Source organism: Castor canadensis, chromosome 2 (assembly GCF_047511655.1).
Source record: "Castor canadensis chromosome 2, mCasCan1.hap1v2, whole genome shotgun sequence".
Taxonomy (NCBI): Eukaryota; Metazoa; Chordata; class Mammalia; order Rodentia; family Castoridae; genus Castor; species Castor canadensis.
In genome coordinates this window covers 127031075-127055333 of record NC_133387.1, presented here as the reverse complement: position 1 = coordinate 127055333, position 24259 = coordinate 127031075, and the positions used below count along the sequence as shown (strand labels likewise).

General features: G+C 41.5%; 1 protein-coding gene across 1 annotated transcript in view; it reads left to right on the top strand.

Annotated features, from left to right (window-relative positions):
* The window catches only part of Aqr (aquarius intron-binding spliceosomal factor), an 86541-nt gene extending 66457 nt beyond the window's left edge, over nt 1-20084 (top strand). The window contains exons 27-35 of the mRNA XM_074065600.1: nt 93-230; nt 2394-2465; nt 5819-6006; nt 6791-6962; nt 8376-8546; nt 11497-11582; nt 13835-14009; nt 15314-15427; nt 17097-20084. Of these exons, the coding sequence (XP_073921701.1) occupies nt 93-230; nt 2394-2465; nt 5819-6006; nt 6791-6962; nt 8376-8546; nt 11497-11582; nt 13835-14009; nt 15314-15427; nt 17097-17333 (1353 nt within the window). The 3' untranslated portion in view covers nt 17334-20084. The remainder of the gene's footprint in view (nt 1-92; nt 231-2393; nt 2466-5818; nt 6007-6790; nt 6963-8375; nt 8547-11496; nt 11583-13834; nt 14010-15313; nt 15428-17096) is intronic.
* The last annotated feature ends 4175 nt before the right edge of the window (nt 20085-24259 follow it).

Sequence of the window (24259 nt, the reverse complement as noted above, 5' to 3'; positions counted from 1 at the left end):
AGGAACTAAGCCTAATTAACTGGAATATATGGTTGTATGCATAAACTGTGTTGTTATCCTAAAGTCGTCTTTCACTGGCCCCACTCCTGCAGGAATTCAGAGCCTCTGAACTGCTTCGCAGTGGCCTGGACAGATCCAAATACCTTTTGGTGAAAGAAGCCAAAATCATCGCTATGACCTGTACCCACGCTGCCTTAAAGCGACATGACTTGGTCAAGTTAGGCTTCAAGGTACAAAGACTTGTGTTTTAGTTCCTTAAGCCATCATCTATTCATTTGTTAGCTTTTGGTCTTTATATGTTTTGTTTTGAATTATCTAGACCTTTTCCCTTGACTGGCTCACTTTTTATGAAAGTTGTCATTTATAATTACTTTAAAATATCTCTTTTGAAAGTGATGATGATACCACTTTTAGATGATTAGTGAACCTTAATCTATTTTTTTCTATCTCTAGTTATCAGTAATATGTCTATTAATTAACATTAGAACCATATGGTTGTCTGGCCAGATTCTCATATTTATTAAGGTTTTATTTTTACTAATTATCACTTGTTTAAAAATCTTCAAACAGAACTAAAGGCTATAAAAATATTTCACAGTGACTTTCACCTGTGAGGCATCGTGTGCTTGCCTTGTTCATATGTGAAACATATATCCAATTCTTGTCATTTATTTAGTTTATTCACTCCACAAATAAAAGACTTCCATTTCAGGATATGGTTTCTCCTATTCAGAATGCAGGATGAGATATTAAAATGAAGAGGAAGTGGCTGACAGCCTATTACTTGGTGGAATGCGATGATTGAGCTGTGAATCTGAATTTGTAGAATATCTGTGACTTTCCTAGCGTTGCTACCTAAACTCTGATGTTAATACAAATCACTTAACTTTCCTGCACCTGATTTACTTATTGTGGTTTAAAATAGGGCTTGTGTACTGGTTTTGAATGCAAAGCTAGCAATTTGTTGATGAAAGCAACTGACAATTTTAAGATGTATGAGCTCACTGAAAGATAGTGTTAAATAAATTCAAGGTGATAGAATTGTTGTTATCTAGGATGAAAGTTTCCTCAGTTGTGGGGAGGGGCAAATACGATAATTTATTAAAAGGTAGTGTGAACTTAACCACAGTGGTGTGAACTTATCCTTTTGCAAATTATTAGTGAGAACTTTTCACCTAAGTATTTTGTTCTTGGGACTGAGTTATAAAATACACTTTGATTTGATGTTAAATCGTATCAGCTTACTGATAAGGGGAACTAATGGAATCATAGCTAGCATTTTGTGCTATGATACAGCTTTTCACGTGAATTCTAAAAAATAATGTTGTTGAAGAATTTAAAAGCCTTATAAACCTACTTAAACTGGGCTGCCCTCTCCTGCTTTGAGTAGACCATGAGGAGGATTTTTTTCCTAAGATAGTATGAAGGCCTTGAAACCAAGAGTTTAAACAAACAAAAATGTCTTTTTTTGGAAAACGGAGAACAGGAAGGTAAAACAGGTCCTGTCTGGGGGTTGGTTCCGGTGGGAAGAGGGAGATACAAGGAAAGGGTATAGGAGGATAAATGTGGTGGAAATTTTATGTACTCATGAGTGAAAATGGGAAAATGAGACATGCTGAAACTGTTCCAGGAATGGGGGAGGAGGGATAAAGGAGAATGATGGGTGAGAGAATTCAAGTCTGATGTGTTCTAAGCACTTTTGTGAAAAACAGTGCACCCCCAGTACAACAATCATGATAATAAAGAAATTTTTTTAACTGCCGCTGTAAAAACAAAGGCCAGGAGGTGATGTGATCCTGTGAGTGGTCAGTGGCTCCTAAGACAGGATGGGGAGGGCATCAACTGCTGCCAGTAGCCGTAGTGGTGGCTCTGACTTGAGTGCAGGACTGGTGAAATAGAGGCAAGCAGATGGATTCGAGAGGGAGCATTAAAGGTAAAATCAGCATACCTTGGTGACAGATGGAATGCTCAGGTGTGAGACAGAGGTAGATGGTTGTGATGGTTATGATTCCTAAAGGGAAAGCTACCTCAAAATACCACCTCGGCTAAGAATGTCAGTGAGAAGGACCTCACGCATGAATGTAAAATGATCCTGGCTCATGTGGAACTTAGAAAATAAAATTGGAAAGATCTAAGATGTTTCTGCAATCCAAGAAGTGATGCACAGGATCTCCTCAATGTGGCGTGTGCTCAGGGGACTTCCTGAGGTGGGAGGCGTGAGTGGGGGATGGGGTGGTGGTGATGAGGAAGGTCATAAGCCTCCTGTTGGAATGACATGTGTGCTGCTGCTTGACCTCGGGTCACTGGGGACTTTGGCAACTGTTGATGTTAGGGTGATAATGTTTGGCTTTTTGGCCATCTTGTGACCAGATTCCGCTTTCTCACTTCCTCAGTATGACAACATTTTAATGGAAGAAGCTGCTCAAATTCTGGAGATAGAAACTTTTATACCTCTTCTCCTACAGGTAAGAAATTTAGATCTGAGGCAGAGTTGTACAAACATGGGGGTCCTCAGAGGGCTGCTGGGTTTGGGGTGCTGATTGTTGCATTGACCTTGTCCTTCACCTCGCTTTGCTTGGCATTTTATTTTAAGCCTATGAATTTCCTTTAATCTCTTTGTATTGCTTTGGGGAGTACTGTTTAAAATTCATGGTTTATCTACAGCCAGCATTATACTTAACAGAGAAAAACTAAAACCATTCCCTCTAAAATCAGGAACCAGACAAGGATGTCCACTATCTCCACTCCTATTCAACATAGTACTGGAATTCCTAGCCAGAGCAATTAGGCAAGAAGAAGGAATAAAAGGAATACAAATAGGTAAAGAAACTGTCACAATATCCCTATTTGCAGACAACATGATCCTATACCTTAAAGACCCAAAAAACTCTACTCAGAAGCTTCTAGACATCATCAATAGCTATAGCAAGGTAGCAGGATATAAAATCAACATAGAAAAATCATTAGCATTTCTATACACTAACAATGAGCAAACGGAAAAAGAATGTATGAAAACAATTCCATTTACAATAGCCTCAAAAAAAATCAAATACCTAGGTGTAAACCTAACAAAAGATGTCAAAGACCTCTACAAGGAAAACTATACACTTCTGAAGAAAGAGATTGAGGAAGACTATAGAAAGTGGAGAGATCTCCCATGCTCATGGATTGGTAGAATCAACATAGTAAAAATGTCGATACTCCCAAAAGTAATCTACATGTTTAATGCAATTCCCATCAAAATTCCAATGACATTCATTAAAGAGATTGAAAAATCTACCATTAAATTTATATGGAAACACAAGAGGCCACGAATAGCCAAGGCAATACTCAGTCAAAAGAACAATGCAGGAGGTATCACAATACCTGACTTCAAACTATATTACAAAGCAATAACAATAAAAACAGCATGGGACTGGCACAAAAACAGACATGAAGACCAGTGGAACAGAATAGAGGACCCAGATATGAAGCCAAACAACTATAACCAACTTGTCTTTGACAAAGGAGCTAAAAATATACGATGGAGAAATAGCAGCCTCTTCAACAAAAACTGCTGGGAAAACTGGTTAGCAGTCTGCAAAAAACTGAAAGTAGATCCATGTATATCACCCTATACCAAGATTAACTCAAAATGGATCAAGGATCTTAATATCAGACCCCAAACTCTAAAGTTGATACAAGAAAGAGTAGGAAATACTCTGGAGTTAGTAGGTATAGGTAAGAACTTTCTCAATGAAACCCCAGCAGCACAGCAACTAAGAGATAGCATAGATAAATGGGACCTCATAAAGCTAAAAAGCTTCTGTTCATCAAAAGAAATGGTCTCTAAACTGAAGAGAACACCCACAGAGTGGGAGAAAATATTTGCCAACTATACATCAGACAAAGGACTGATAACCAGAATATATAGGGAACTTAAAAAACTAAATTCTCCCAAAACTAGTGAACCAATAAAGAAATGGGCAAGTGAACTAAACAGAACTTTCTCAAAAGAAGAAATTCAAATGGCCAAAAAACACATGAAAAAATGCTCACCATCTCTAGCAATAAAGGAAATGCAAATTAAAACCACGCTAAGATTCCACCTCACCCCTGTTAGAATAGCCATCATTAGCGACACCACCAACAACAGGTGTTGGTGAGGATGTGGGGAAAAAGGAACCCTCTTACACTGTTGGTGGGGATGTAGACTAGTACAACCACTCTGGAAAAAAAATTTGGAGGCTACTTAAAAAGCTAGACATCGATCTACCATTTGATCCAGCAATTCCACTCTTGGGGATATACCCAAAAGACTGTGACACAGGTTACTCCAGAGGCACCTGCACACCCATGTTTATTGAGGCACTATTCACAATAACCAAGTTATGGAAACAGCCAAGATGCCCCACCACTGACGAATGGATTAAGAAAATGTGGTATCTATACAGAATGGAATTTTATGCAGCCATGAAGAAGAACGAAATGTTATCATTCGCTGGTAAATGGATGGAATTGGAGAACATCATTCTGAGTGAGGTTAGCCTGGCCCAAAAGACCAAAAATCGTGTGTTCTCCCCTCATATGTGGACATTAGATCAAGGGCAAACACAACAAGGGGATTGGACTATGAGCACATGATAAAAGCGAGAGCACACAAAGGAGGGGTGAGGATAGGTAAGACACCTAAAAAATTAGCTAGCATTTGTTGCCCTTAACGCAGAGAAACTAAAGCAGATACCTTAAATGCAACTGAGGCCAATAGGAAAAGGGGAACAGGTACTAGAGAAAAGGTTAGATCAAAAAGAATTAACCTAGAAGGTAACACCACGCACAGGAAATCAATGTGAGTCAACTCCCTGTATAGCTATCCTTATCTCAACCAGCAAAAACCCTTGTCCCTTCCTGTTATTGCTTATACTCTCTCTACAACAAAATTAGAAATAAGGGCAAAATAGTTTCTGCTGGGTATTGAGGGGTTGGGGGGGAGAAGGAAGGGGTGGAGTGAGTGGTAAGGGAGGGGGTGGGGGCAGGGGAGAGAAATGAACCAAGCCTTGTATGTACATATGAATAATAAAAAAAAAGAAAAGAAAATTCATGGTTTATATCTACAGCATAGTTTTGAGAAAACAACAATTTTAATCAAGAAAATCACATTGTTGCACAGCTTGAAGGGAAAATGAGTTCTCTTCATTGGTTTTGTGAGAGTATTTCTAGAACTGTCTGTTATGTTCACTGTGTTGCTTTTCTCTATTTTATGCCTAATCTTTTGAGCCAAATAGTGATATTTTACGAATGATTCTTACTGTGAAATACTCTCTCCTACTGAAGCATTAAAAACAAGATTTGGGATTGGCAGTTTGAATAGACTGCTCTAAGTTACAGATACATTGAGTTACAGAAGGTTTTTGTAGGAGCCAAGCTCTTCGGAACCTAGCATATTTTATCCAGTGCAGGGTATGTTTCAAGGAGCAAGGAGGCGTGGAGAGTAGGAAGTGAAAGTGGCAGTGGAGTTTCACTGTCTTGCAGGGCTCAGAACTGGTAGACAGGTGTTCCTTTGAGTCTTCCTCTTTCTGCTCCCGGGCATCCATTCCTTTGTGTACGCACCCTTTGCCTAAATTTGCTTCAGGACCTCTGTAGATTTCCCAGCTGCTAAAGTAGGGCTGTTCCACACTTGCCCTCTCAGTCAGTCCTTCCTCCACACATGGTTCACCGGCATCCTGTGCGTTTGCCAAGCTCCCATGTGGTGAAGAGCAGATGTCTCACATGATGAGTTAGAGACTGACTGGAAGATGTGCTGATTACAGAATGCTGCTGTTTCCTCTTCTCGCTCTAGAACCCTCAGGATGGATTCAGCCGCCTGAAGCGGTGGATTATGATTGGTGACCATCACCAGTTGCCTCCAGTGATTAAGAACATGGCCTTCCAGAAGTATTCCAACATGGAGCAGTCTCTCTTCACTCGCTTCGTCCGGGTCGGGGTTCCTACCGTGGACCTCGATGCTCAAGGGAGAGCCAGGGCCAGGTAGAGGGTACGGGGAAAATGTCACTCCTGTGTAACTGAACTCTGTGACCGAGTGCTGCAGGCTTTGCTGTGTCAGCTTTAACCTGCCCTCTACAGATCAGAAAGCACCTGTCTTGCCTTCTGCTGGAGGTGTGAAGTGACCACATAAGTTACTTGCTTCATTCTGCCGATTGAGAGCTCTTTAAGTGACTTCTAATGTGGTGCCTTCATTGTCCTTCCCCTTTCTTTTCTTTTTGGCAGTACTGAGGTTTGAACTCATGCTGGCTAGGCAAGCACTCTATTTCTTGAGCCAGGCCCCCAGATATTTTCACCTTAGTTTTTCTTAGATAGGTCTCATTATCTTGCATGATCTTCCTCTCTGCCTCACACATACCTTGGATTACAGGCATGAGCCACCACTCTTGGCTCCCTTCCCATTTCTTCATGTCCCCAAAAGATACACAGTTAATGTAATTTTGAAACATGAAGCCAAAGTGAGCAAGAGGGGAATTCACCAGTCCTCACTTCATAAAGAACTCTAGCTCCATAGTTCTCCATTTATCAGGTCTTCCCTGAGTTTTTAATTTATGACAATAGCGTTTTACTTCAGAGAGCTCAGTAGAGCTGTTGCTTTTGTAATATCTTCAGTCTCCTGACTGTTTGTGACTTGAAGTAAGGTTTAAAAGGTGAACAAAGTGGGTGACATGGAACGTAAAGGGAGCTCTCAGCCTTAGGAACTTCTTCGTGAGTGTTAAAATGGACTTCATGTTCTGATCTCTCCTGTTTGGGGTTTTGTTTTGGAAAGCTTGTGTAACCTGTACAACTGGCGATACAAGAACCTGGGAAACTTACCCCATGTGCAGCTCTTGCCAGAGTTCAGCACAGCAAATGCTGGCTTGCTGTACGACTTCCAGCTCATCAACGTGGAGGACTTCCAGGGAGTTGGGGAGTCTGAGCCCAATCCTTACTTCTATCAGGTAAAACACGAGGCTTTCGGATAGTTTGTAAGAGCCTGGCCTGCAGTGTCTCACAGTCCCGCAATGCTGAGCTGTGTAGCATTGCAAAAGGGAAAGTTTAGAGCATCACCTTCCACATGGCACACACAAGTCAGTCTCAGGTGGATTAAAGAAGAACCAAAGAAACAAAGCTGTGACCTCACTGGAAAGTACTGAGTCAATGTTGATGACATGCACATTTCCAAAGAGTTGGAAAGTCCGCCAAATGAGTGCTGTCTGCACTGAGGCAGCACATTTGAAGAGTTAGTGTCTGAGAACAGGACAGAGGCATGAGTAAAAGTGACTAATTTGAAGTGCCCTGGACCTGCTTGGCCCAGGTTCTAAAGTGTTTGTTAAAATGAAGTTCACATTGTTCTATAAGCAGATTATTAAATCAGGCAGTGTTCATTTTTCACATGAACACAGAAGTGGATTCTGTTTGTTGAGAGCCCATTGTGTTAATCTTGTCTAAAATACCTAAGTCCTGAAAACTGAATTTCAGCTCTACCTTTTATTATGGTCATTCCATGATTCCCAGTTTGTTCTTTTACCTATATTAGAGCCGATACTTAGATAATGTATTTTTGCTACCAGTAGTCATGTGGCTTCTTTTCTCACTCACCTTCTAAAGAACTAGAAAATTTAAATAAAAGGTAGTTCAGGCTGTTCACCAGGAACCAGAATATAAATGGTATTTTTGACAGTCTTTCAGTAATTTTCCTCTTGCCTTTGCCTGAAATTCAGCACTTGTCCTCTTGATTGTCACACCATGTTTATGCTCATTTGACATTCCGTCTCATCCGGTCCTTGGAATGTGGTCTCCACTGAACTGGCCCAACTGGCTTTAAGTTATTTCTTATCCAGTTCTAACGAGAGCCTCTAATTTTACCAGTAAGCCACACTGACGAGCTTGAGTCAGAACAAAAGTTGGAATAGAGCAAAAACAAAACACACAGAAAAGGCATCAGGAAACACAAGGGTGTAAGAAAGTCTGTTCAGGAGTTAAGTCAGCTGTAGGATTCAGGTGTACGCTATTAGACTATGTTTTGTGTTGGCTTTTGGATAAATTCCTTCCTTTATACTACAATTTCTTTTCATTAATACAGAGTTGAAATGCACTCTATAGAATATTGTGCATTTATCCTGATTATTGGGGTTCCAAGAGTATTAGATCTTTAAGTTGGTAACTGTTAGGATTGTGCCATGTACCATAAACACATTGCAAATGTCAAAGTTTTTATTAGTATTACCTATAATAAGCTTATCTCTCACTAGTACCAAAACTGTTCATGTGTTCACTTCTTGAGGTGAGCAAGTTGTACTGGATAAGCCATTTTGTCTATAAAATTGAAGGTAAGGAAAAGAATGCACTACGTGGCTGTGTTTGCCTTACAGAATCTTGGAGAGGCAGAGTACGTAGTAGCACTCTTTATGTACATGTGCTTGCTTGGCTACCCTGCAGACAGGATCAGCATTCTGACCACATACAACGGGCAGAAGCACCTTATCCGTGACATCATCAACAGACGCTGTGGGAACAACCCACTGATTGGAAGGCCAAATAAGGTGATTTATTACCAGTTATTTGTATTGCTCCGCTTTGGATTCCTCTTAAGGTGTATGAGAAGATGAAATCATAGGGACCGTAAATCTGGGGGCAAGCCTATCTGTTGATGAAATCATCGAAACAGCAAATCCAGGGCAATCCTATCTAACAGTTTGACTGCTCTAACATCTTCCATCTCAGCTACCACATTGAAGACCTGTTGATAGTGATCAGAAACAAATGTGTTTTTTTGGTTTTTTTTTTTTTGGTAGTACTGGGGATTGGACTCGCTCAGGGCTTCGCACTTGCTAGGCAAGTGCTCTACCATTTGAGCCAAACCCCAACATAGAAACAAATGTTTCTAAAACATTTTATTGATAAAATGATGACTTAGAAAATTTCATTATAATTTATGCACTGTTCCAGAAATATGAGCTGTAGTATTTTGTTTTGTTTTTTGCAAACATATAATTTGGACTGCTTTGTGGTGGGGGTTGTCTGGGAGATAAGTGAAGATTGCAAAGTGTATTCAGACCTCAAGATTAAACTTTTTGTGTAAAGAAATGTGAGTATAAAGGATTGAATAAATAGAGAATAACAAAATATAAATATGGTGTTACTAATGATAAAATTAGGGCTGTGGTTTTCTACATGTCAGTGTAAAAGCTCTTTTGCCTTTTCTCAGAAATCATCTAAAAGTAACAAAAACAGGAGGAGGAGGAGGGAGATAAACTCCATTTTTAGTGAAATTACGTAGATCAGGTGACTAAGATCAGTTAGAAAACATGGGAGAAAAAGAATTTAGGGAATGAGAGTGAAAGTGCTACAAAAGTACAGTTTCTGAAAAAGAGAGGACCACTTGCAATGTGAGAGTTACATCCACATTTTCCAACAGTGTGTGTGGGAATCTGGGTGAGCAGAGGCCTTCCTGATCCCAGATTGGACCAAAGAAGCCTGGAGGAGAGCAGTGTCTGCAAAATGTAGACTGTCTGCAGGAATAGAGGAAAACATCCAGCCCTTAGAAAACCATCTCGCTCCTAAGCCCCAACTTAACTTCTTACACATAGCTGATCTTACTCAATGAGAAACAGTACAGAGGGTTAGCACGGCTCAGTTTACATGTGAAAATTGCCAACACACAGACAAGGTAGACTGGGTGCAGTGGTGCAGCTGTTAGGATGGCTGAGGCAGGCGGATTGCTAGAGCCTAGAGTTTGAGAGAGAGCCATAGACAAGATACACACTTCAGAGAGCATGTGATATAGAACACAAGATTTAAAATACATATTTTGTATTTTAAATTTTTTAATACGTGGCAAAGTAGCTATTTCTATAAAATACTTAGTGAAGGATACAAAGCAGAGAAATGTAAGAATTCTGGAAGAGGTGAAGTGTGAGCTAGAAAAAGTAAAATGAAAATCAAAAGGAACACAGACAGGCATAGATGCCATGGAGGAGTGAAAAGGAGAAACACACAGGCCTCAAGTCCTGTCTCTTCCCCAGAAGATGGAAATCAGGTGTTCACAGCAGTCTGCGGGGTCTCAGTGAGGTGACCAAATGACCTTGTGTCCACATCCTCAGTGCAGCCCAGCTCTTGGGCTGTATCAGTGTAACTCAGCTCTCAGGCCATATCAGTGCAGGCAGGCTCTCCTCATGGTCAGGGTAGCAGTGCCAACACATAATAGCAGAGGACTTACATTCAGAATATGTGTTACTAAATAAGACATCCGGTTCCAAATGGGCAAGTGAATTGAACAGATGCTGTTCACAGGATGACTTGCACGTAACCAGTAAGACCACCCCTCCCCCAAATGCTTTACATCATTGGCTGCTGCGTAAGTTAAGGCACAAAGAGATGCTGCAGCACAGGGGCCAGAAGTGTGGCTCTGACCGAAGATTGCCTGCCTCACACACGTGAAGTGCTGAGTTCAGAGACCAGGACTGACACCCAGTAGAATGGGTAAGATGGTCAAGACCGAGGATGCCAGGTGTGGGCAAGGATGTGGAGTGGCACAGCATGGACATCACTGGTGAGTTTGTGAATCTGTGCAGCCACTCTGGGAGACACTGACAGGGTCTCATCAAATTCAGCTCATGTACAGCCCAGCAGTTTCACTCCCAGCAATGAAAACATACGTCCACAAAAATACTTGACTTCAGCGTGCAGTGCATCTTCATCCAAAACAGCTCCAAGCTAGACATGGTCAGCATGTCCATGTGAGTGAAAAACCACTCATGGCGTGTTCACTCATGAGCGCTGCTCAGCAGTAAAACAGTGCACACCCATGGAGCCATCTCAGAGCGTCATGCTGCGTGGAAGATGCCAGACAGATGCCTAGTTGTCCACACACATGGGCATGTTTCCTCATAATCTGACTGCCCCTCTGCAGAGCTGACTTAGAAGGAAGTGTGTTGTGAGTGTCCCAAAGGCAGAGGGACCATTAATTATGTTCTCTGTAGGGTAAGCAATAAAACTTTTTCTCAGGTGGCTAACAGAAGTAACTAAAATTTCCTAAACTTCCTTGTTTATACTTGTACTTACGGACCAAACAAAAAGTGCTAAGAAGATCATTGGCTTTGTTTCTTTGACAGAAGAATGCTGTCAAATAGTAAGGCTAGATGTGAAATAGTAAGTTACATTTCTGAGCATTGGACATTAAACCAGTTAATAAGCTAGACATAGACCCGCCTTCAGGAGGCGATTTGGCTGTCTACTGGGGGAAGGCTGAATTCTGAAGGCAGTTAAATTATTAGCAAAGGTTAAGATGGGCCAAGCGTTGCAGCCTGCTGTGGTAACTATGGATCATGCATTGTTCATCTCGTGTTCAGTAACCTGTTCTTGCAATCCCAAGTTTATGATAACATTTCCTTGGGGATTGAGTATCTTAAAGGTAAGGTATTTATTTATTTTAATCTCTAGAGCCTTTTTATTCTGCTTTCGAAAACATCATATTTCCCCTTTTTCTCGTAGGTGACAACTGTTGATAGATTTCAAGGTCAACAGAATGATTACATTCTTCTTTCTCTGGTACGAACCAGGGCAGTGGGCCATCTAAGGTGAGAGGGAAAAAGTTTTCACCGTTTTATTGAACTCGACTCCTGAAATTTTGAACTGGGTGTGAAGCCGGTCTCCTTCCCTCTAAGTTTATGCTGTACTTGATGATGCAGGGGTGCTTCTTCTTAGAATGTAGCATGGCCGACCTTCCTGTGGCTCACCACTTCTGTTGCTGCTCAAGTTCATACACCCACGTGTTAGTGGGGAAGGCAGTTCCTCTCCCTCATTAATATTAACTTTTTCACTGGTTAGTCACATTCATAGATGGCATTTTTGGCAACAGGGTGGAAAACAGAGTAAGTTTTCCACAGCACAGTGTATCTCATCTCTCTCCCCAATCTCTCACTTCAGTGTTAGGGTGTAAAGGAGGATTTGTCCTCCCAGGATTTAGAGTTGTCACACAAACAGTAACCTATTCTTATTACTTCTTTTTCTTTTTTGGCAGCACTGGGGTTTGAACTCAGGGCCTCACATTTACTAGGCAGATGCTCTACCATTTGAGCCACTCCACCAGTCCCTTTTTATCATTTGTGGTGGTGTATTTCTGTGCTGAATATTAGTGAATAATATTACATCACGGCCATTTAGTTTTATATAAGTCTTCGTGTCGTGACTTTCCAGCAGAACTACATGGAGCATTCATCGTGTTATTTTGTCTGGTGGGTATAATAACAAATCCTCACTCTCTAGTAATATTTTCATTAGGTGGAGTCTGTTGGAGACTTTGACTAGTGATATGATTATCAACTTTATGTGCGAGAAAGCAAAGGTGATGTTTTAAGAAGTTGTTCCAAGATAATAGAGTACTTTTGCCTACTTATTATGGTGCCAAGCACATACTTAAGAGTCCTTTCCAAAAAGCATTTCCTTTTTTTCCTCACTGACATTGATAACTACATCTGAATGGTGTTTTACATAAATCTCTCAAAAACTTCCAGTATGAATGTAAGATTCTGATGATAAAACTCTTGTAAACAGAGGGTAAAAAGAACCTGATTTCAGTATTGCCCTGAAAGTCAAAATTTCCTAAGCAAAAACTGATCCAAATGACCAGATCGTCTTTGATTTGCCACAGTGTCCTTCTGAAATGGAACTTCTTTGTTAGCAGGTCCTAGTGGTGGCAGTGTCCGCACAGAGGCTCTGTCCATTCAACTCTCATTTCTGGTTCTAGTTACCCACATGGGTCATTCTAGTATCTTAGCCAGAATCTTATCAAATTCTTCCTACAAGTTTGGTTTTAGAGCTGGTCCTTCATACCCTTCCCTGTTTATGTCACAGAGGCCAAGGAAAGCTACTTCCTGCCATATTTCATCTTTCCATAGCAGCTTTGAGATGTGATTCACATTCCATGCAGCTCACCTGTGCTAAGAATACAATGCAGTGGTTTTTTGTGCATTCACAGAATTGCGCAACTGTCTCCTAAACCAGCCTCAGAATGTTTCCATTTCCTGAGCAAAAAGTCTTATGATTATTAATACTCACACCCTTTCCTCCCCCCAAACCCTTGGCCAGCACCAGTCTACTTTCTGTCTCTGTGGATTTGCTTATTAATAGAAATGGAATCATAACCTGGATGGGCAGGTAGCTCATGCCTGCATTCCCAGCTACTCTGGAGGCAGAAGTCAGAAAGATAGAAGTTAGTGAGACCCTATCTCAACAGACAAGCTGGACAAGGCAGTGCACATTTGGAGTCTCATCTTTGAGGAGGGCAGAAGAGGAAGACCAAGGTCCAAGACCAGCCTTGGGCAAAAACGAGACTCTAGCTGAAAAATAAGTGAACAAGGGCTGGGGCACGAGGCTCAAGTGGCAGAGCTGCTGTGGAGCAAGCATGAGACCATGAGTTCAAACCCCAGTACTGCCAATAAGAGAGAGAAATGTGAGGAAACAGAAACAGTTACAGTCATATGTATAAAGCAATGTGGTTATGGTTCTCTGAGAAGTAAAATTTGACCTTGATGGAGCCTGGGTTGGCAGAAAGAAATGGTTCAGATGACTGCATGGTGAACACAGTGCGTTGGCAACCTGCATCGCAGCTGTGCATGGTACTCATGGGGCTTCTTAAATAAAATTTAAAACCCAAGATGTTAGTGACAAAGAATCACTTTCTACTTGGCTCACTAGTGATATGATTATCAACTTTATGTTTATTAAGTACTCAGAAGCTTAATTTTTGTGGTGCTGTAGTTTCTCTGGAATATGTTTAAAAAGAACGAATAGGTTGCATAATTATGTTACTAATCTTTATTTCTCAAAGGGACGTCCGTCGCTTGGTGGTGGCCATGTCTAGAGCCAGGCTTGGACTGTACATCTTCGCCAGAGTTTCCCTGTTCCAAAACTGCTTTGAGCTCACTCCAGCTTTCAGCCAGCTCACGGCCCGCCCGCTTCATTTGCATATAATTCCAACCGAGCCCTTCCCAACCACTAGAAAGGTGGGCATTCTTCCAAGAGGCAGAGCGGTGGGGGCATGGGCAAGGAGCCTAAGGAACTAAGGAACGGAATGAGAGCCTCTGTAACGTTCACAGAGCACCTTCCATGCACCAAGCAGTTAACCCTGCAGGCATACTTCATTTCATCCAACAATAACCCTGTTCAGATTTCCTTTTAACCCCATTTACATAGAGGAAACCTGGGGAGAGAAGTTAATAGTTTCACCCTGCATCTAGTATGGTGGAGGATCCAAGGTTCAGAACACAGGCATTCTGATTCCAGAGTCCACAGCGCTAATCGCTGCTCTGGCTGCTCTGTACCTCCGCTCTTCAGCTTGGTAACTTACTAACAGAGGCAAAAACAGTTTTGAAGCAGCTTGCATTTTTGGGGAATGGGGGACAGAAGAGCTCACATACCAAACAACAGATTCAGAAGTGCCCCTACTTTATTCCTCCCTCTTCCACCTGTTTCCTACTACCTCCCCAGACAAGCTGTTATATGGTTTATCCTTGCACTCTTTTGCACAAAGGAGCAGATCCTTATTTATTTTCTTAGATTATTTGTTTCTTATGTGAAGGTTAGCACACTATAGACTTTTGAGTTTTGCTTTTTTCATGTAGTGAAATGTCCTGGAGGTCCATTAGGTTTTAAGTAAAATTGTAAGTGTTCACGGTATACATACCAATCCTGTCATATTGTTGTCAGAAATTGCTCCCTAAAAACCACCTCACTGTATCCCAGACTTCCCAACCTACTCTCAGGGGCTGCAGCCGAGGCACCTGCAGTCTAACAGTGACCCCCCAAGGGAACTCTGACAGCTACTACTAAGTTTAACAGGCAGCATTTGAATAGTTGCCTCCATGACTAACAGTCTACATGTTAAATAATAATAAATATTAACTTCTTATGTTTTAGACAAACATAATTAATCAGGGCCTTTCTGATTATCTCAACTGTCTTTGGAGCATGCACAGTATCGAAAACTGCTGCTTTGGCCCATGTTGATACCTGTTCAGATTATTTTCTTTTGTTCTTCTACATCCATCATTAGACTAGAACCCACACTTCATTTATCAGCCCAAAATTGTCTCGAAGGCTGGTGACCCTTAACTTTCCTAGTCTCTGCCTTTCTGAATTCAGATGGAATCATGCTCTTCATGACATACTCATTGGGCTCTCACACCTGCATCTGTGCCCTCCAAACCCTAGTCATAGTGCGTGTTGATGAGCTCAAGAAGGGCAGATATGAAAATGTTAGTTCCTAGGGCTTCTTCACAAGAAACTTCCCTTTCTTTCTGCCTTCTAGAATGGAGAAAGACCATCTCACGAGGTACAGATAATCAAGAATATGCCCCAGATGGCAAACTTTGTGTACAACATGTACATGCATTTGATACAGACCACACACCATTATCAACAGGTGAGTACCTCCACCTGAACTACAGTAGGGCTTCATGCAGCATTCCTGTTCTTGAAACGTCTTCTCTGGGTAGAATTTGGAATATAATAAAGTGACATGTTCAAAATGTACAATTTGATATGCTCTGACTGATCCCTGTGAAGCCATCACCACAGCCATGATAATGAGCACATCTATTACCCCCAAAAGTTGCCTTTGCCTTCTTGTAATCACTCCTTGTTCTCCTCAGTGCCCTTCTCACCTCCCTAGGCCAGCTCCATTTTCCAGGCATTTGTGTGAATGGAGTCATACAGCCTGAGTTCTTTTCTTTATGCTGCTGCATTACCAGTAGTCCATTCCTTTTTTGTGCTGAGTAGTTGTGTATTGTATGGATATACCATGTTTACTCATTCACTTATCAGCAGATAATACATACAAGTCTGCACTTTCTCTTGGGTGTAACCCTAGGAGTGGAATGGCTGGATAACTTTTTACGTGTATGAGACAATCTGCCAGCCTCTTTTTCAAAGTGGTTGTTCCTCGATGTCCTCTCTCCGGGTGTGAGAGTGGTGGTTCTGCATTCTCACTGCACGTGATATGCTAAGTGTTCCTTGTTTTAGCAGCTGGGACAGATGTGCAGAGAGCTTAGTGTGGTTTTTACATTTTTTCCCTAATTTGAATGTTCTCATGATTATTTGCCACCTGTCTATCTTGTTTGGGAATGTGTCTGCTTAGATTGCTGGGTTTTATTGTTAAGAGTTTTGAGAGGTTTTAATGTACTTCAGCTATAGAACTTATACCAGGTACATGTTTTACGAATATTTCCTTATAGACTAACTTGTTTTTTTGAATTTTTTAAAGTATCTTTCAAGGAGAAGTTTTGAATCTTGATGTTCCGTGTATAAAATTACTCTCTTGTGATTCATGCTTTGTATCTTAAAATACTGAGTTTAACCCAGAGTTACAAAGCTTTCCCTCTAACAGTTGTGCAGTGTGGCACCTACAGGTATGGTGTGTTTTGAGCTTCCATTTGAACGTCTCAGCACCATTTCTGGAGTAAACTGCTTTATTCTCTTGTGACCCACTGTGATCTCAGTCACAGCATCATGTGGCGTGGACGCTCATGCTCGGTGTGTCCTCTCATCCTTGTCACACTCCCTTGACTGCAGCAGCGCAGCTCGAAGCTCCACTTTAGACGTGGCGACTACAAGGAGAGAAGCTACACCTTAGCTCCAGACTGCCATGGCTAGAGGCGACACTAGGCACCTGCAGCTGCTCCAACTTGTAGTTGAACGAGATGGAAGCCTGCACTCTGCCCTCCCTCCCTGCCATGGCCTCCAGGCTTGCTCCTCTCCACCCATCAGGGCACCTTCATCACAGCCGACCCTCCTCTGAGCTGGTGTGGCAGTCAGGCCTGGTCATCCACTGTTTCCTTATACGTGTTACACCAGATGCCTTTGCCCAAAACCTGACAGCGTATTACGTTGTCTTTCTGAAGACTTGGCGTTTGATCACTAACATGCCATAATTGTGTAGATGTAATCCTTCCTGTTAGTGGAACACAGTCTTACATCTGTCATGTGACGGGCAGCTTAAGGAAGATGACTTGACAGCTTAGCTTTATAAAATGTTTTTTTTTTTTCGTATTTTCACTTGAACTCATATTGGTGTCGTCTTCTCTTTTTATTAGACCTTCTTACAGCTACCACCGGCTATGGTGGAAGAAAGTGAGGAAGTTCAAAATCAAGAAACAGAATTGGAAACAGAAGAAGAGACTGTGCCTGCTCATGCCGATAGCACCCCTAGTCCAACAGATGCCAGCTGCAGTCACGAGACCCCCCCAGCACAGACAGAGGTCACCCCTGCTCCGTGTGAGGCCGCTGCTCCTGGAGCAGGGCCTGACACGGCCCCAGCAGACACTGAGTAGCCAGACTGTAACCTTCTGAGGGAGGGGGGACGCCTCCTTCATGAAGCCCCAGTGAAGTTACTTTTGTATTTTACATTTGCTCCTACTGTTTCAGTGCCACTAAGGTTCAGTCCTTATTTTTATAACTGGTTTCCTTGTCTTGTATATATATATATTTTTTAAATCGTATATATGTGAACAATTCCTGTTTTGTTTATTTAATCAGAAGGGCAAATAACCATTCCTTTGATTTTTTTTTTTTTTTTTTTTTTTTTTCAGGACTGGGGTTTGAACTTGGCCTTTTCTTGCTAGGCAGATGCTCTACCACTTGAGCCCTTCTTTTGCTGTTTTGATCACTGAATGTATCTGACCTATATTAAAGTATTTTTCTGTAGAATACATAAGAAATACTGCTTAGTGTGAACTTTAGGAAGCAGGACAGAATACACTGGAGTGAGTATAAATGCCTGTGAGCTCATAACCCAGAGTAGGGAACAAGGTGTTCCTTCTTCTGTTAACCTGTCTCATGCTCAGTTCTGTGCCTTTTTCTTCATCTCTTTCGGTAAGGACATTAACAACCGTGAGGTAAAGTTCTCTCCAGTCTATCACAGAATTGCATGCGTTTCATTCCCCCGAGTCTGGAGCTGCATGAGGACACCTCAGATGTCTCGTCCCTTCAGGTCTAATAAGTCAGAATTCAGACAGGGCAGGTTCTCCACACCACCATGGCATCAGATAAGGCTAGAGAGGCGGAGCCAGGTTCTGTCATTCAGCTGAATGCAAAGCCTGGCAAATCTCTGTGGGCAGCACGGGCGTGCAGGCTGAGCTCCCGTTTACAGACGGGACATCTCCCCACGCAGGATTCTCAGTTGTGCGCCCTGTTTATTTTGTTGGTAGGTAACCAGGCCAAGTGTGCTTCAAACATGGGAGGACAGAGTTACCAGGACCTTGCTACACAAGTGAGGTTAGCGAACTAGTAGCACTAGTGTCGTATGGAAGTGGTTTTTTTTGACAGTCCTCAAGTGGTTCATGTACACCTGTGGTCTGAGCAGTTTTGTGTTTGGTCCTGTGCTATCCTTACGTGAATTGAGGCCACGGTGGTAGAATTGACAGTGTGACCAGCGTTTGCTGGTAAATGCCCGCTGCCCATGAGGACCCTGGGCATGGTGGCCAGAGGCAGAAGACAAGAACTGGGTATGTGTCTGGGGGGTGGGGAAGTTCCCATTCTGATCATTTGCTAGAGTGGCTGAGGGGAGTTTCCCCAAGGTGTCCCTCTAGTGTGCGTCCAAGGGATCTTTGCAGAAATAAGCAAGAACGACACAGTGCCATTGAAGCCATCTAATCCTGATGCACTACAAGGAATGATTGATTTTAAGGAAATTAAACCCAGTCATTAAGTCATTTCTGCTAAGTGACGAGTGTGCTCAGCGCCAGACTTGGTGGATGTGAGCCCCTCTATCATCTTACAGCCCCTCTGCACAGAATCCCTGTGTAAGTGTTAGGTAAAAAGATGTTAAAAAGACGGAAATGCCCAGGAAGCCCTGGGTATTCGTTACCAGAGCAAGGATCAAGCCAGACAATGTGATATAATTTGATGTAAGATTTGAAGGCAGGTGTGTGGGATGTGTGTGGGGAATAGCACTCAAGGAGTTGTTTTCAACAAATACAGCAGCTTTGCTGTATTACCCTCTTTTCTGGAAAAGATTGATTTTTTTTCTGTCCTTCAGCGGATATGAATTATGGTATCTGCAACCCAAATAAGCACAGTTGGGAGGCAGCTTTCCTGAATCAACCACTTCCAAACTACCTACCACTCTCTAGCGGGGGGACCATACTTTTGGCTTTGATATTTGGTTTTTCTACCACACTAAAAAGTAATGAAGGTGGAAGATGTGTAAGCCCTTTGTCAAAGGAATTGAAAGGAGGGTGGGATTTGAATTTTAAATTATTCACTCACTGGGAAGACCAGGGAGTTACATTTGACTAAAAATTATTTATTTTACAAAGTCCCCACAGGAGGGAGGGTCCCAAATGGGTTGCCCCAGATTCACACAATTTTTAAGGGAAGTTGGAAGATTGATTTATTTCTCAAACAATGAGGAAACACAATAGAGACACCTAACCTGGGTGGCTCCCCCAGACCTGACTGGGGAACAGGAGCAGTGTCCAAGTCCACTGTCGGAAGAGAACACTTTGATTTTTTTCTAGATGGAATGTGGGTGATGGCTCCACAGACACAGGAGTTCTCTGATTTTGGATTGGTTCCAACAGACACCAAGTTGCTGTGCGACTTTGATTAGCGCTCCCACTGTGCTCTGTCCTCCCCGAATATTTGAATATGTCATGATTTTGGAATCTATTTTTAAAAGGGGACCAGAAAGATGTGTGCCGGGAGAATGAGCGTGAAATGAAGCAATTCAAGTATTGAGGCTTTTTCCCCAAAAATGCTGAGTTATGAAAGTTCATTGCCAGCAGCTAAGAATAAGTATCTCCATTGATTTGGGCAAGTGAATAGGAAGAACTAAGCCATATCAGGACTCTTGAGGCTGGAGTGATGATAAAGTTGGGGTGTTTGGCTAGATAGTGAGAAAGTGTGTAAATGGGTCTTTTTTTTTTTCTTTTATATAATGAGACAGCGTAACAGTATAAACTGACTTTGGACTTGCCTAGACCTGGCTTGGAATTTACCTCACTTATCAGTCTTTGTTGTAACCTTGGACAAAGTTTGTTATCACTAAGCACCAGCTTCATCCATAAAACAGAAAAACTATTCTTCAGGCTGTTTTGGTTTCTTTGTTTTAGGGCATGATGTTTATAAAAACTATCTAGCAACCTAAGTGCTCTGTCCCTGTAAACATCAGTCCTCTCCTTTCATTTCCCCCCCAAGCCTTTGTGACAGTTGGGATATTGCCAGCTCATCTGTAACAGCACTTAGCTTTGAGGACGATGAAGAGGACCAGTGGTGGCAGCTGACTTAAGGATCAAGGTCAAGTCTACTGACAGTCCATTGTAACATCATGGATGGTTTCTGCTGAAATTAAAAGACTCTTAGAACAATGTGACAGAGGAAGTCACTAGGTCCCACCAGGCTTCTGATATGGATAATTTTTATCCATATATCAGAATCCGTACTGCCCCTCCCTTCAGCCATTTGTAATGTTCATTTGCTTAACTATGTGCCTTGAATGTATTAACTTGCTGTCATTCAAATGATAGAGATTCTTCTTCAGTTACAGTGATACAAGAGATTTTTTTTAAAACATTGACTCTTTTGCACAAGCCAGAGGAGCAGTTGAAGATGATCAGTGCCTTGCTTCCTGTGAAAAAATTGTTGGTGGTTACCCTTTGTAATTACCAAGCAATCATGTTAATAGATGTTTAAGAATAACAGCACTGGGCTGTGCTGAGCCAGGCATGGAAATGAATACATGCGGGGCTGTTTTTCCTGCATCCACTGGCATCCCAAAACGGTTTTCACTGCGTGGAACCCGACCCTGTGGACGCCCTAGTTTTAGTTCACAGGGACAAGCCCTAGCTCACCAGTCCCCAGGAGTGGATCAGAATGCAGCTAAGCTTACTCGCTTAGCTTTCTGCTACTCTAGTTCAGTGGCTGGTTAAAACTTTTGTACTTACATACAAAGATGTCTGACCCTATTTCTTACCATATATTACAGAAAATATTAGACTTGAAAAATCCTGGAAAAGCATGTTCCATGATCAAATAAATTTGGGAAACAAGATTTCTTATTATTAGCTAACAACATTGTTAGCTATTCGCTCAGACACAGTTTGGAAGAACTTGTACTTCTCATTAGAAAATAAACCCAAATACATTTCTGCCAATAAGTAACCAGAGGCCAAAGTAACAGAGCTAAGAGAAAACGAGGTGAGATGATGTGTACAAAATGTCACTTCTAGTGTAATTTGCCGGATGTCAACAGGCATTACTAGTGAATCCTAGAAATGCAAATTAGTAAGTTTGGCCAGTATTCTGAGACACTCCTTCATGTGGGCCACCTGAGAAAACGTCACCAAGCACTCTCTCTTCACATCTTCATTTGAGGCTCCAGAATTTCACACCGACCTTGTCTTCTGGTCTCCTACCTGCCCTAAGAGTTTGTGCTTCAGATGTGTCTATTCCTTCTTTTTCCTTAAAAAGTTGAAATCCCAAAAAAAAGAAAAGAATTATTTAACATAGCCAGTAGGGTGGGCCAGAAGTAATGGAAGAAAATTGAGGCAAATGGAAAAAAAGGCCAGGCACCAGTGGCTCACACCTGTAATCCTAGCTACCCAGGAGGCAGAGAGCAGAGGATCGTGGTTCGAAGCCAGCCTGGGCAAGTAGTTCATGAGACCCTATCTCGAAAAAACCTTTCATAAAGTCTGGTGGAGTGGTTCAAGGTGAAGGCCCTGAGTTCAAACCCCAGTACCACAATAAAATAAAAATGAGTCCAGTTTCCTTTGATGAGAATGTTTAACACAGGACCCCAGAGTTACCTTACATCAGACATGGTGAATTCTGTTGGCTGATCTCCAGAGGTGGCTGCCCCATAGTCTTCTTCCCTCCACGTTGGTGAGCATGTTACATATGCCCCACACCTGACTCTGTCTTGGTAGCTGAGTTCCAGAACCTCAAAGGCAGCCATCTCTATTTGGTTTAATATAAAAAGCTCTCTTGAAAAGCTGAGCTTAGTGACTTTTCAAAAAGTCCACAGTTCTGGATTGTCATCGTTTAAAGGCAGAATTTATTAATATTTTGAATAAGGAATGCATTTTTGTGATTAAAAAGTATAATAACATATTAGCCCTCTACCTTTGTCCCCCATGGGCAACCACTGTTTGTACTTTCTTGTACTTTGGAAATATTTCTGTATATTAAATAGATTAAATTTGTAGCTTTTCCCATCTTCACACAAATGGTAGCATGATATGCAGAATTTAATGTCTTTTTCACTTTTAATATAACTTGAACACATTTCCATAATAATACATAAAGATCTTCACTTCTGTAACTAGAGAGTATTACAAATAAATGGAGAGGCCATGTTTTATTCATGCACCATTTTTAACCAATTTTATTTCATAATAGTATACACTGAACTGATTTCTGATATTTTTATACTAGCCAGCTACTGCAAGGTATAGCCTTGTATTGAAAGCATCTTACTCTGTGAGAGTGTATTTCAAAGATAAAATCCCTACAAGTAGAATTAAAGAACCAAAAGTTACATGCATTTGTAACTGATAGATATTGCCTCAGTGTCCTTCCTAAAGTGTATTGATCTAACTACCACAGACAAGTATGGGACAAGCTGTTTGCCCAGAGTAGACTTCTCAATGTTTGCCATTGTTAAGTGAAGAATGGTGTTTTAATGTAATTTTAACTTCTCTTGTTACAGTGAAGTTGAGTCTTTTCATATGTTTAAGATGATTTGTATTTATCTTCACCCATCTTTTTTTCTTATGATACTGGGGCTTGAACTCAGGGCCTTCACCTTGAACCATTCCACCAGCCGTTTTTTGTGAAGGGATTTTTGAGATAGGGTCTTGCTAACTATTTGCCTTGGCTGGCTTTGAACTGCAATCCTCCTGATCTCTGCCTCCTGACTAGGTAAAATTACAGGCATGAGCCACCAGCACCCAGCCATCTTTATTGTTTTTAACTTCTGTGGTGATCATTTCAATTTAAATGTATTTCTTACATGCAATGTAGAATTGCCTTTGCTTGTGACTTAGTTGGAAAGTCCTTTTTTTTAATATTTGGATTTAGGTCCTTTACATTTATTGATAGGTATGTTTATTCATTGTCTTGTTTTGTCTTTTTACATAGCTTTTTACAAAGTCTTTATACCTTACTATATTTTGAAGGGTTGTGTGCATTATGTGTGCATGCTTTTGCAATTTAGGACATTTGTGTTGTTTTGTTCTTGCAGTTCTTGTTATAGCATAACTTTGGGGAATACCTTAGGCATTCTACTTCTTTAAGCAGCATCTGCTAGTTCCCTAGTATTGGCAGTGGGTAAACTAGTATGTTCTTCTTTCTCTTCCCTCCTCTTCCTCTTTTTTCAGCTTTCAATTGGTCATTTATGTTCTCAGTGTTTATCTCATAAATATGGTCATAATTCTGTCACGTCACTCACCAGCTGTGAATACTATCTTTAACACACAGCTAACTACAAATGAAGAAATTGTATATTCAGTCATCTTCCACATTCTTTCTCCCTTCTCACGTCCATTATGGTTTGATGTTCCTTCCACACACGCCTCACTTTTGGTTCTAGATCTACTTTGTTTGGATTTAGGGGTGGCCTCGTTGGATTTGGGGTTGGCCTCGTTTTTAATTGCTCAACACTTATAGGAGACTGGATTTTCCTGGAGGGTAGTTGTAGGAGGTTCTCTTTTGGAAGACACCAGATAAGACCTTTGCAGCCACACTTCTGAATGTGACTTATTTCTGTGTCTCTCACACTCCCTGCTCTTTAGAATCAACCTGGGTGTAGGGGACTCCCCTATTCAACTGCTGCCCACAGGGGTGAGGCTTTTGTAACTGTTGGGCAGCCCACATTTAAGGGAAGTAGTGTCTTGAGTCCTCTGCCTTCCTTAGCAGTGCCTCTGCTCTCGTGCAGACATCAGCTTCGCAGCTCTGTTCGCCTATTTTGGAGTCTACAGATGTTTGCTGTTTTCTGGTTTGCTGAAATGGCATTTGTGTTTCATTTCCTGTTTTCTCTATAGGCCTTTGGATGATTTCCAGGAGGAGAAGGATAAAATAGTGACTTTAAAGTAATCCAACTAGAAGACCAAATCAACCTGTTTAAAAGTAAACTTCTAAGCACTTTGCTTTGCTATAAATGTTTTAACTATTTTATTAGGATATGTTAATAGTATAATGAGGTTTCATTGTGAAATTGTCATAGATGCATACAGTGTACTTTGAAAAAGTTCACTCCCTC